The sequence below is a fragment of the Salminus brasiliensis genome, chromosome 15 (assembly GCF_030463535.1).
Source record: "Salminus brasiliensis chromosome 15, fSalBra1.hap2, whole genome shotgun sequence".
Taxonomy (NCBI): domain Eukaryota; kingdom Metazoa; phylum Chordata; class Actinopteri; order Characiformes; family Bryconidae; genus Salminus; species Salminus brasiliensis.
The window spans coordinates 4,931,182-4,943,870 of NC_132892.1; the positions used below are offsets into that span (position 1 = coordinate 4,931,182).

The 12,689-nt window shown below is 43.6% G+C and overlaps 1 protein-coding gene across 4 annotated transcripts in view; it reads right to left on the reverse strand.

Annotated features, from left to right (window-relative positions):
- The window catches only part of micall2b (mical-like 2b), a 31,240-nt gene extending 21,492 nt beyond the window's left edge, over nucleotides 1–9,748 (reverse strand). For all 4 annotated transcript variants that reach the window (XM_072657661.1, XM_072657662.1, XM_072657660.1 and 1 more), the window contains exons 1-2: nucleotides 9,439–9,748; nucleotides 9,235–9,283 (exon numbers count right to left, since the gene is read on the reverse strand). In XM_072657661.1, coding sequence (XP_072513762.1) covers nucleotides 9,235–9,283; nucleotides 9,439–9,581 — 192 coding nt within the window. In that variant the 5' untranslated portion in view covers nucleotides 9,582–9,748. The remainder of the gene's footprint in view (nucleotides 1–9,234; nucleotides 9,284–9,438) is intronic.
- Between the last annotated feature and the right edge of the window lie 2,941 nt (nucleotides 9,749–12,689).

Consider the following 12,689-nt stretch of genomic DNA (forward strand, 5'->3'; position numbering starts at 1 on the left):
CACCAACCTGCACAACTGAAGACATGTTCAACAGTAAAATCAAAGTCAACTGCAAGCCCTGATAAAGCCTCAGTGAACCGCCTTACAATGAATAAAGCCACTGGCGCTGCTGCTGCTGGCTATCTACACAAGATATTCCTCTCCTTAGGCCTGGGGTTGCGGCCACCAGCTCTTCAGAAGAGCTTGGTTTCTTTGGGACTTTCCGTTTAAATAAATAAAAGAGGTTACCGACCCCTGCTTTGGTGCATTAGCCTCACAAGCAACCACTTGCTCAGAACATATGAGGAGAGAAGCTCCAGGACCGTCACGTTAAAACGCAAGGCCTTTAGAGGTCTTCGCTGGAATGAGGTTGGACCCTCAGCTACTGTCAAATCAGCGACAGGAACTTAGCAGTTAACAGCTGCCCAGAGCCACTGGCTGCCTCCTGGAATGCCTGATTTGATCCAGCTGCTTAAATCCTGGTCTACTTGCAGAACAGTAAATGATAAGCCAAAGTAAACAATAGGAGGAGAGGAAAGGCCTGAGGACAGGCATATGTGGACACAACACATTAATTTAGGGTGGGGACTAACCAGCATTAATATTTGCCAGGTCCTGTAGACACAGGTTTGTTGATAAATCAGATATCTTGCTTGGTTCCCTGGATCCACACTCAAAATCCTTAACTAAGACACGCCCCCACTGGCAGATAAGAGGAAGGGTAGATGGAAACGGTGACTGTAACAACTGTGACTGAAGAAGGACTGCAAACTCCTGAAGATCTTAGTTCCAAGCCAGGTAACGAAGGCCTTCAGGGATATCGCAAAACCCAGGATGGAAAATCCCAGGAACAGGATACAAGCATCTTGCAACTTAACGTCAAGGTAACTCAACAGGTCGGTTCTTCCGGTCAACAGTGGCGAGTACCTACTGACAAGGTCCCAAGAAGGGACATGCAACAAACCGGTTACCAGGTGTTGGGCACCAGAAGCTCCTCGCCATCCCACCTGAAGCACAAAAATCACAGAAATGGGAGAAATGCATGCTGTGTATAGGGTTGCACAGTGCCCATGCTAACCCCTGTCCACCATGGAAAGCATTAAAATGGACAGAACTGGATCTTGAGTAGCTCCTGATCTCAAGGGTCCCAAATTCTTTTTAAAATCAAGTTGGCTACCCACTATGGTCTGGAGGTCACGAGTTTGAATCCCGAGCCATCAGCGGCCGGAGTCTGATGCCATGCCAGGTGGGTGGCGGGTAGATGCTCGCTCTCCTCCCTCACCATTCTTAAGCGATGTTGGCGTCTGTACAGGCGTCTGCTAGCTGGTGCGGTGGAGCTGGTTAACTTGGCACTTTCCTCAGAGTGGGTCGGCCGCCCGGCGGTGCCGCATTGACAGCAGTTTGAAAAGAGGTGGTGGCTGGCTTTGCATGCAAGCCCTCAACCCCCTCAAGTTGGGAGCCTCGCTAGCTTGACATATGCCTCCTACTTAGACATTTTTTGGAGACCAGGTACCAGACCACAACCGGTCGCAGCATGGCAACCTTGGCCCCAAATACCAAAGGGGAGCTTCAGAAGTGTTGCAAAGGCCCGGGTCGGAGCCATTTTGGCAGATTTCACCAAATGAGCTGCTGTTGACGTGAGCTGCTTGACTGGCTGTGAGTCGTACAGGCCAATACGAGAGGTTAATGGATAAAGGTCTTGACCACGGTCATGGAGAGGGAGCCAACCAGAGCAGAGCTTGTTGGGCTTTGTAAAAGCTTCGACATAGCCAGGAACCCTGGTCCCAGGATCCACCACCATCATCATTACAGCAACGGTAATCCAGGGTGCTTTCACAGGGTGGCTCACAATGAGTTCGCGGAAGAAGAGTGAGCCGAGCTGCGATTTTCCACATGAGGGATGCACTACAGCATTCCTGCTTCTCTCATTCCACTGCCAAGCAAACCAAGCTGAACCTAACCCTTATGCCATTTGAACACAATCAAGAAAATCAAAAATAATCAAGACACAACATGACCTGAAATTTAGACAGGAGGGGGGGGGGGGACACAAAAAAAAAAAAAAAAAAAAAAGCAATGGGAGGAGATGGGAACCCTTATATGCATTGTGGGTAGTTTACAGCGAGGCTCTGAGCTAACTGTAATCTAAAGTTAAAGCTCCTCCTCCCTGAACTTTCTGTTCCACCTTAAATAAGGCAGCAGTTGCGCTCTGCTGTTGAAAGGGACTCAATGGAAACGCAACACTATTTAAGGTGGAATGCAGCTTTTGTTTCAGCCGCTAACGGTGAACGTCGCCACACTCATCAGTTCAGATTTAGTTTCAGATGGTCTCGGATGAATTCACTCTGGGGTAGCGTCCAAAAAAAAAAAAAAAAAAAAAAAAAAAAAAAAAAAAAAAAATCCCATAATTATGGTATTATGAGTGTTATGGTCTCCTTATTGACTTGTGCTAAGTTGTATCTAAGTTTAGAGGTACCTTTGAATATTTGAGGTTATTCTTGAGTAAATAGTGAACAACTTTTGTAAGTCGCTTTGGATAAGAGTGTCTGCTAGATGCCGTAAACGGCACCCTGCTACGATGAACGAGGATCAGAACCTTAAAAGCAGATAGCCGATACATTACAATAAATAAAATTAATGAATTAAATAAAATGCTTGGATCAGGACACCTAGTTACTGTGATACGCAATATGCTTATCTAATCAGATCACCATCATCATCAACAGTGTCATTAGATAAAGAGCATATTGAATTAAAATCAGTTTAAGAATCAGTCGCCACTGATGTACTTCGTCTGTGATTCCTTGAATCGTGATAAATATCGTGAAAAATGTCTTTAAAACATTGTGAAAAACAGTAGAACGGTGCCCCTCTACACTCCAGAGCCTGCTAAATCTTCCTGAAGGTCTTCTGCAATCAAACGAAGGAGGCCTTCATTCGCCTTTCAAGAAATCCTAAAAACAGGATTCTCAGGGTCCGTTTACACCTGGCATGAAACGTGCATTTTTGGTGATCGGATCATGTTCAGATTTCACATTTAAAAAAAGCCAGGCGTAACCCCGCCCCACCAGCCATGTTGCGATCGGATGCACAAACCAGATTCGAACGTGAACAGAGACTGACTTGGCCCATATTTAACATGAATGTAAACGGAATGCGTTTTCTGTGATAGGATTCGGTCGGACTGGATTCTGCAGGGCAGAAATGTATCTGTCGGGGAGGAATCACAATACGCTTGTGTTCCATTACATCTTCCCGATTGTTCCACTGTATGGTAGAAGTTCAGAGGAACGGTGGGGGTTCTTCTCACAGTCTGAGCGGGACAGTTCTGATGAGATCTGCTGTTTCAGGAAGTAAATCGGAAATGGAGCTACAGTGTTTTTTTTTGGTGTTCCCACCCTCCACTGCAAAGTAAAATCTCATCACTGGGATCACATTTTAACACCACATCAAAGCAGATCCAGCCTCTATCTAGATATCCAAAACAACAACATGATGCACGTAGGGCTGGGGGCGATATGATAAAAAAAAAAAAACTGGATCACTATAATTAGACATTTTTCATGATACACAATATTTATCACGTAATTATCACATCTGCTGCTCTTCATTTAATTAAACCAGTCTAATTACAATGGTCTTTAATGAAACCTGCAGTCGATCAGTGTTTATTAAGCACTAACGATATCCTCGATATGCTTAGGAAAAAAACCCAAAAAAAACATATGTATCACGATATGATAAAATATCATTGCAATGCCCAGATCTACATGCACATTAACGTCCTGGTCTAAACAGGCCCCAACACAGGTTTCTTGGCCTTCCACCACATCCCACAACAGTTATCCAAGTTATCCGAGAGCCCAAATCTTGTGGGACTCCTTTCCTGTTATTTCCCCTCGAAAAAACACATTTTTCAAAATAATACAGATGTTTCATCTTTAACCTGAGGGGGCGAAAGGGATGGGAAGACACGGCGTATTCTAAGGAAGAAATCTGCATAACGACACTTTCAGGAAAAGCAAAAACACAGAGCTAACAAGCCACAGAACCACCACCCCCCCCCCCCCCCCCAGCCTCTTTCGCCTGCAATCTGTTAAGACACAAGCCACACAAGACAAGCTCGGCCAGGCTGATGTTTACTTTAGATAAACCACAAACAGACTTTCACTTTCGAGGCTTCGAGGACTTTCAAGGACGAAGCAGTGGGAAAGTGCACGAACGTTTCCAGGCCTTTCCATGCGTTTGTGCCTCACGATTCCAGTTTGCTTTCAGTTTCTCCAGCTCTTTCCCTGGATGGGTCAGGGCTTGGCTGAAATGACTGCTTACTCTGAAAAGCATGAGGGATGAAAAGTCCAAACTGAGTGGGTGGTAAGCAAGCAGCCAGCTGTCCACACTCCCAATCTGAGGCCGAGGTAGGCTAAGGTAATTGAGACCATGCCTACAGATCAACTGGACATGCACACCTGAACAGGCATGGTTTGCAATATCTGCAACATCATAAGCATGATTTTTGTACAATTTCACACTATGAAAACGTGCAAAAGTATGAGCGCCAAGATATTTGAGTCCTCAACTTTAACCAAGGTCTCAAAGCTTAATTAGCTTCACTGGGTCATAGCCCCAATGGCCATGGTCTTCAAAATAACTGATGTCCACAAAGCAGGAGAAGACAACACCAGGCAGGAAAACTTTGCCAATACACCATTTTCACAGTCCTTGAAGCAAAGAATTGCAAGGATCAGGAACAGGACAGATGGAGGTCCAGTAGTGGTCAGGAACCTGCTAGAGGTCTGGAGGGGTTGCTAGAAAGGCTAATCAAAACCCTCGTTTGGCTGCAAAAGAAATAATAAAATAAAGGAGTTGAGGTTCTGCAGTGAAACATGAAAACAGACCATAATATCTGACCCTTTATACCAGCTGGAGAACCGCTCGCCTTCCATCCATTCAGAACCGAGTGGAGGCTCACGCTAATGCTAACACACATGCACTACCTATAGAAACCAATCCCATCAACTATTTTTACACCAGTAGACCAACAGTAGATATCAGTCCAGAGTGTGTCTACATACAAAGTGATTAGACAGCAATGTCTTTAAAGAGCTTGGAGCTAATTGGTCAGGGAGTCCAATCAGTCCAGTCATGTCTGATTATAGAAATCCATACTTAAAATAAGTGATTTTACTCATTTTATCAGCAGCTCATCTGATCTAAATCATAGGGCTAGATTATTTCTACAAACACAAAGATCGGATCGGAGTCGCCTGATATTCAGCATTACAAGACTCAGATTTGCTCGTCCATTTGATTGTTCCTCCTTTCTAGTCTTTACCCGGTTAGAAACCAAACTATGGTGGTAATGCCATGTAGTATCAGTATCAGATTTAGTCTGATCTACCTCAAGCTGCCAACAACCCAACTGCCCAAGCCTGCTTCCCTCAGTTCCCAGCAAGTTCTAGCAAACCTGCCCGCTCCAACCGGCAACCTGTTGGCTGTTGGCCACCTATGACCGCAGCGTTGCAAGTGTGGCCCCACCCACTAACTGCTCGCAGATTGCACAGAACCTGAGGTTGCAGACCTACACAAGGCAAGCCTGAGCGGAAATCCAGGGCAGCAAACCACCAGCACACGCCTGAACACAACTTTTGGACCATTTTCACACTCCGACACCATCAAGAGGAAATGGCGAGAAAGGTGGAACCATCATATCCACTTTCCAGGTGGTCTTGTGGACCTTCCTTATAGCGCAAACACTGCTGTTTTCTTTATTTAGATAAAAGTAGGATGTAGGGGTGGCTGCCTGGTTAGAAACCAGACTATGGTGGAAATGCTCTGTTTTACCAGCGGGAGAACCACACTTTTCCTTGGTTCCAAACCAGCTCTGAACGGCGCATTCAGAATCGAGGAGGAAGCTGAGGCTAATGCTAATGCACACGCCAAGTGATTGGACTTCAGAGCTGTAAAGGAGCAGGGAGCTGAACGCTCATTAGATCAGTCAGACTAGATTTTAAGATATTAAACACTACAGAGTTTCAAAAGATCAGATTAGGATTTTGTCTGATTACAGGAAATAGCAGTTTTACTGAGATTTACTGTACTGTTGTGGATTAGCACGGCATGGCTTTCCCCAAGTTGTGAAGCTGTGCTTCTATAACTAATACAAAAGATCGGATCAGAATCAGACGATAATCCAGCTTTAAGAGACTCGGATCAGACTGGGGTGACGAGAATTAGCATCATCTGCCAAACATCATCATCATCATCATCATCCCATTAAAACCATCTTTTCAGTACTGACCATAATGTCTTACCTTACGCATCATCTCCGTTTTGACGGATGATCTGGCAATGCCATTTCTAGACCACGTCCCCTCGAGAACGAAGGACAGGAAGCTCTGGAATGTATATAATTTATAGTCTCCAACACTAGCAGCTCTTTTCCAGGCTGCAGAGTCTCGTCTAACACAAATAAACAGCATCTCGTGGCAACGGCGCAACACCACATTCCGCAGAACGGTCCTCATACAGTTCTCAGACCGGTCAGACCAAGAGGTCGCATCAACTATGAGGGTCATACGCATTAATCACCATCACAATACGGGCCCTTCTCGGAACGGCTGAGTCACAGACTCTAGAGAAGTTTGCAAGTACAGGCGAATGTTGTGCAAGGCCAGTTCTTCAGAGTGCTGATCAGAAGACCTGTAGGACCTGTGGAGGACTACAGCTCGATTCCTCGGCTGGATAAGCACACCATGCCACACCAGCTAGTCCTTGAGCAGGACTCCCAACACTGCATTCATCTACCTTAACAGGAGCCAATTGCAGGTCAGTCTGGGTAAGAGCATATGCCAATATATACCTTAATATACATAGCATGACCCAGGATTCGAACCAGCGACCCTAGGGTCATGGTGGCATCGCAGTAGTCCAATGGGACTTATTTTTTATTTATTATTATTATTATTTATTTACTTATTATTATTTTTTTTATAAATAAAGCTCATCAGACTACAGCGATACCAATATGACCAAAGGGTTGCCGGTTCGAATCCTGGGTAGCCATCAACAAGCTTCTGGCAGAATTCTGGGTTGGACATCGGACTATTCAGAATTGCTCAATCTGTGTTTGGGGGTCATTGTCCAGTTGGAAAGCCCAACTGTGACCAAGGTTCACCCATCCAGATGGCGGTTTGAGGGGATATGGATTCGTTCAGAGTTCAAGGACTTTATCATTCCACCCACAGCAAAACTGCTGGCAGCAAAACAGCCCCAGAGCATGACACTACCACCACCATGCTTTACAGCTGGTACAGCATTCTTGCCATTGAATGCCGCACCTTTAATCCTTCAAAAAATACCACTGGTCGTTGAAGCCAAACAACCGATAGTAAAAGGTGCTGCCTTTGGACGAGGAGCTTCTTTCCTGGATGGCAACCTCTTAGTCCATAACTAGAGCTTGAGGGTAGGCAGAGACACTGGCGTCCCAGCAGCTTTCAGCTCATGCCAGGCCATTGGTTCTTGACCATCAGAACTAATTCCCTTTCAGTTGAGGGAGACAGTTTGGGTCTACTTCCAGACCAAGTGACTACACCTTCCAATAACTTGTACTTCTGTAAAATAGCCAACCAGTTATTGGACCACTCTGTTCTGAATGGGCTCTTCGGTGCTGGTTCAAAAACAGAGAAAGGCTAGCGGTTCTCCCGCTGGTTACACAGAGCGTTTTTGATAGTTCTATAAAGGTTCAGAAATTATGGTCTGTACATAGCTCCACACTGCAGAGTCTGAGCTCCTTTATTCAGGCCGGCTGGCCCGAGGATAATGTCTGTTAACGGCACCTTGAGGACAACAGATGGCGCTCTGAACACCATGGTAAAAAAACAAAGACTTGGAACTGGACTGGGATTAAAATAGCTGATACCCGATCCAATCAAAATAAGCCTTGATCAGTCCCTACTCGGATATACCTGGTTGATGGACCATGTTCATGCACAGGACTCAAGACTAGCTCAAATTTCCCCAATTGTCATCCCGGTGTGCTGCTAAGGCTCATTTGTATGATAGCCTCAACTTCCTGCAAGTGGTCCAAACCATTAAACTACAGGTTTTCATGCTGCAAACGAACCTAAAACCAAGACTGGCCCAGATCAAGACCCCCAAAACAGACAATCAGGAAGATCCAGACAACAAACAAACAAACAAACAAGGGGGGGGGGTCCACTGGTGGATCCTAGATAGTCCCAAGAAATTCCACAGAAAACAAAACCAACCAACCAGCCAACCAACCCACCAACCAACCAAACGGGGGGGGCGCAACTGGTGGCTCCTAGATAGATCGTCCCAAGTAATCCCCAAACAGACAATTAGGAAGCTCCAGACAACAAACAAACAAACAAAACAGGGGGGGGGGGTTCCACTGGTGGATCCTAGATAGTCCCAAGTAATCCCCAGAAAAGCCTCAACTTCCTGCAATTGGTCCAAACCATCAAACTACAGGTTTTCATGCTGCAAACGAACCTAAAACCAAAACTGGCCCAGATCAAGACCCCCAAAACAGACAATCAGGAAGATCCAGAAAACAAACAAACAAACAAACAAACAAACAAACAAACAAACAAGGGGGTCCACTGGTGGATCTTAAATAGTAGATATTCCCAAGTAATCCCCAGAAAATAAAACCAGAAAAACAAACAAACAAACAAACAAACCGGGGGGGGGGGGGGTGTCGGTCCACTGGTGGATCCTAGATAGTCCCAAGTAATCCCCAGAAAACAAAACCAGAAAAAACAAACAAACAAACAAACAAACAAACAAACAAACAAGGGGGGGTCCACTGGTGGATCCTAGATAGTCCCAAGTAATCCCCAGAAAACAAAACCAGAAAAAACAAAACAAACAAACAAACAAACAAACAAACAAACAAAGGGGGGGTCCACTGGTGGATCCTAGATAGTCCCAAGTAATCCCCAGAAAACAAAACCAGAAAAAAACAAACAAACAAACAAACAAACAAACAAACAAGGGGGGGTCCACTGGTGGATCCTAGATAGTCCCAAGTAATCCCCAAACAGACAATTAAGAAGATCCAGACAACAAACAACCAAACAAACAAAAACAAACAGGGGGGGGGGCACTGGTGGATCCTAGACAGTAAGCAGTCCCCGGTTCCCCTCACCACCATTATGAAGAAACCTTAGATTTCCACCTTTTGAAAATTCGGTGGACTTCCCCCTCTCAGGCTCGACTTGCAGCACTTACCAGGTGGTTGTTCTCGTAGACGTTCTCCTTACTCAAGGAGTCAAAGTCTCTGCAATAAAAAGGGAACACGAGTCAGTAACGCCAGCAAAGCCAGGAAACCCGGAGAGCATCAGACCAACCCTCCCCACCACCATCCCGGAGCCTCCGCCTCCGCCTCCGCCTCCGCCTCGGTCCCGGAGCTCGAGGAACACCGCGGATACTCACATGAGGTCCGGTCTGTGTTTGTGGAGGAGAGCACAGAAAGCCAGGCCGTCCCTGAAGGACGTGGTCATGTTGGTAATCGCCACATCCCTGTAGCCCTCACACTGGATCCGACACCACTGCTGAAGAGCCTTCACAGCAGCCATGAAGCACGAACACACGAGCGCCGGAGTCCGACCAGAGGCTCCAGACAAGCAGCCGGGCTGCGGGGACTCGCTGGAGTCGCGAAGCCGCTCTTTACGACCCACAGACCCGCCGAGCTGAGCTGAGCTGAGCTGAGCGTCTGGAGGCTAACGCGGGTCCGGAGAGAAGGTCTGCTCTGGTCCCGGTGTTGGGTGAGGAGGTGGAGTCTGGACGAGCTTTTAAGAGTTTGGGGGAGTGCTGGGAGTTTCTCACTGACTGTAGTGTGTGTGTGTGTGTGTGTGTGTGTGTGTGAACTCGTTGTATTGTCCTCTGTGTGGACCACGATTCTCTAGTTTCACCCCAATTTCAATAGATACATCACCTATATTCTCCAAATATATCGTTATAATATTTTTTATGATATTAAATTAATCATTTATTAAAATTAATTTAATTTAATATGGGTTTATATATACTGTCATATGTGCTAGATTTTTTTTATGGTAAATTTTATGTTGCTGTTTTTTGTGAATTTAAAATTTTTTTTTACACATAAAAATAATTAATTGTAATCCAGTGTTTTTGTTAACGTTTAAAATATGAAATGTTACTATTATTATTTATATATTTTAACAAGATTTTATTTTATTATTCGTTGTTGTTTCCTGTGGATTCTTTATTTATTTCTGTATTTATAATGTTTGTTATTTATATTATTTTTCAAATATATATTTTCTGAAAAGAAACTTTTTAGAATTGTTGTTTCTGGGGATTCAGCCAAAAAAACAAAAAAACAAAAACAAAAAAACAAAAACAAAATATGTACAGTTATATACAAAATCATATGAAACATTTCAGATTTTGTCTATAACTGTACATATTTTTTTTACAGTGAAGATCCAGTTTTATGCAAAAGAGCATCTCTGGTCAAATGCTATTGTAAAATAAACACAAAATAAAAAAAAATAAAAAGTAACATTAAATGTTACTTTTATTACTTGTATTATTTTTGTTATTTTAAAATGTAATCATTTTAGAAAATAAACTGGGTGTTTCTATATTTGTTGTTGTTTCCTGTGGATAATTAATTTATTTATTTATGTATTTATTTACATTTGGGAAAACAAGAAGACTTGACATAAAACTGTATCTTTTTTGTTTTGTAATGTTTTTTTAAGAAAGAGATCCAGTCTTATGCAAATTAGCACCGCTGGTTAAATTACATTGTAAAAACAAAAAAAAAAACATTAAATGTTATTTTTATTATTTATTATTTTATATGGATTTCTTTTTTTACATATAAATTTCAGATAAGAAACAGGGCGAATGATATAGTCCAAGATCACGAGTACATATCAGTCCACTAATAATGACTAAGGGTGCGTCCCAATTGCATAGGTACTAGTTGTGTGTTTTGAGGTATGTAGTATAGATGCATAAAAGTGTCAAAGTTGAGTGCACTGACATATCCAAGGATGGACCCCAAGTATTTTTCCACAGTGCAATGCAAAATAAAAAGGGGAACAATGATGAATAACTCGCTGTGATGTATGTTGGCATAGCAGCGCTTCATCACTTCCTGTAAACAGTTTTAGCATATCATTATTTAGTGCACTAACCTGTAAACTAATTGCAACACTGTTACAAGTATTAGTATACAGTACATACAGTACACAATTGAGACGCACCCCCGTCTGATTAGTTAAAAATATTGTTACTCAAAATAAAAAAATAATAATAAAAAAAATAATAATTTATGAAAGAAACAAAAGTAAGAAATGAAGGGAAAAAGAAGCTGGAAGCTGCTGGAAAACAAGTGATAAAAATTGGCATTTTGTCCAATCCTCTGTTCAGTGGAGCTTTTATTCATCGTATAAACAAATTATAATACAAGTATCTCCAAAATTGTGTAGAAGAGGGTAGGATTTTTTGGCCGCTGTACAGTGCAAGTTTATTTACTGCCCTACACGCATTCTCTATAGAAGTACAACTCAACATGCTTTAATAAATAAAATAAACACCAAAAGTAAAGAGAATTAAAGAGATGAAATACAAATAAAGCTGCTCTGGCTGCTCCGAGTGGCTCAGCGGTCTACTGCGCTGCCACTCCGGCCCGGGGGTCGTGAGTCCCAATGCAGAGTCATGCTGCGTTGCCATCAGCAGCCAGAGTCTGAGAGAGCACAATTGCTCTCTCCAGGTGGGTAGATAGCGCTCTCTCTCTCTCTCTTTCTCTCTCTCTCTCTTTCCCCTCATCACTCTTGGCGTGACGTTGGCCCGGTACAGCAGTCTGTTCGTGGGAAACATTCAACAGTCAAAAGATTTAAAAAGTCATTTTCAGAGCTATGCTAGGAAGATCCCAGCGATGGGAGCATTGCTAGTGCTAGGGGGAGATACAAACGAGTGGGTTAATTAGCAGCACCAAATTGGGAGGATTTTTAAAAATAAATAATTATGTAAAATGCATGTCATATTTGCTGTTTTCTTAAATTTCCAACCAAAGCTATGTTAAATGAAGCAAATAAACAGTAAATGTACATGTACAAAATGTGCAGGACAGGGTTCCTACATGTCCTGGAGATGCTGGGAAAGGCTGAAGCCCATGATTTCCCCCTCACTAAACTCCTCTCCTTTCTTCGCACCACATTCAGACGCAGAGCCGGCTGAGGCCGCCACACTAGCTTTCCGCCAGGTACGTCACCACAGCAAAGTTCTTCATTCACAACTGGGTGTGACTGTATCAGGGTGAGCTTGTCAGGTGCTGCAGGACTTGTTCCGTCTTGCTGAGTCACATCGACCTGCCCTAATGTTTACAGCTCGGAAAGCTGTTGTAGCTCTTCTGCAGATACTCACCCTCATGGCCTTGCACTCCACTGGCAGCTCGCTGTGGCCCTCTTGTGGGCTGTAAATGGGACCAAAGAGTGAAATAATGTAATTATTTCTAACAATTAATAATTATAAAAGAACCAAACAACCAATTCATACAAGCAATGAAGTTTATTTCAAAGTGATAAAATACAAATAAAGCTGCTCTGAGTGGCTCAGCGGTCTAACGTACTGCCACTACTGCGGACTACTCACTACACTATCTCCTTTGCCATCAGCGGCCTGAGTCTGAGGTAGCACAATTGCCA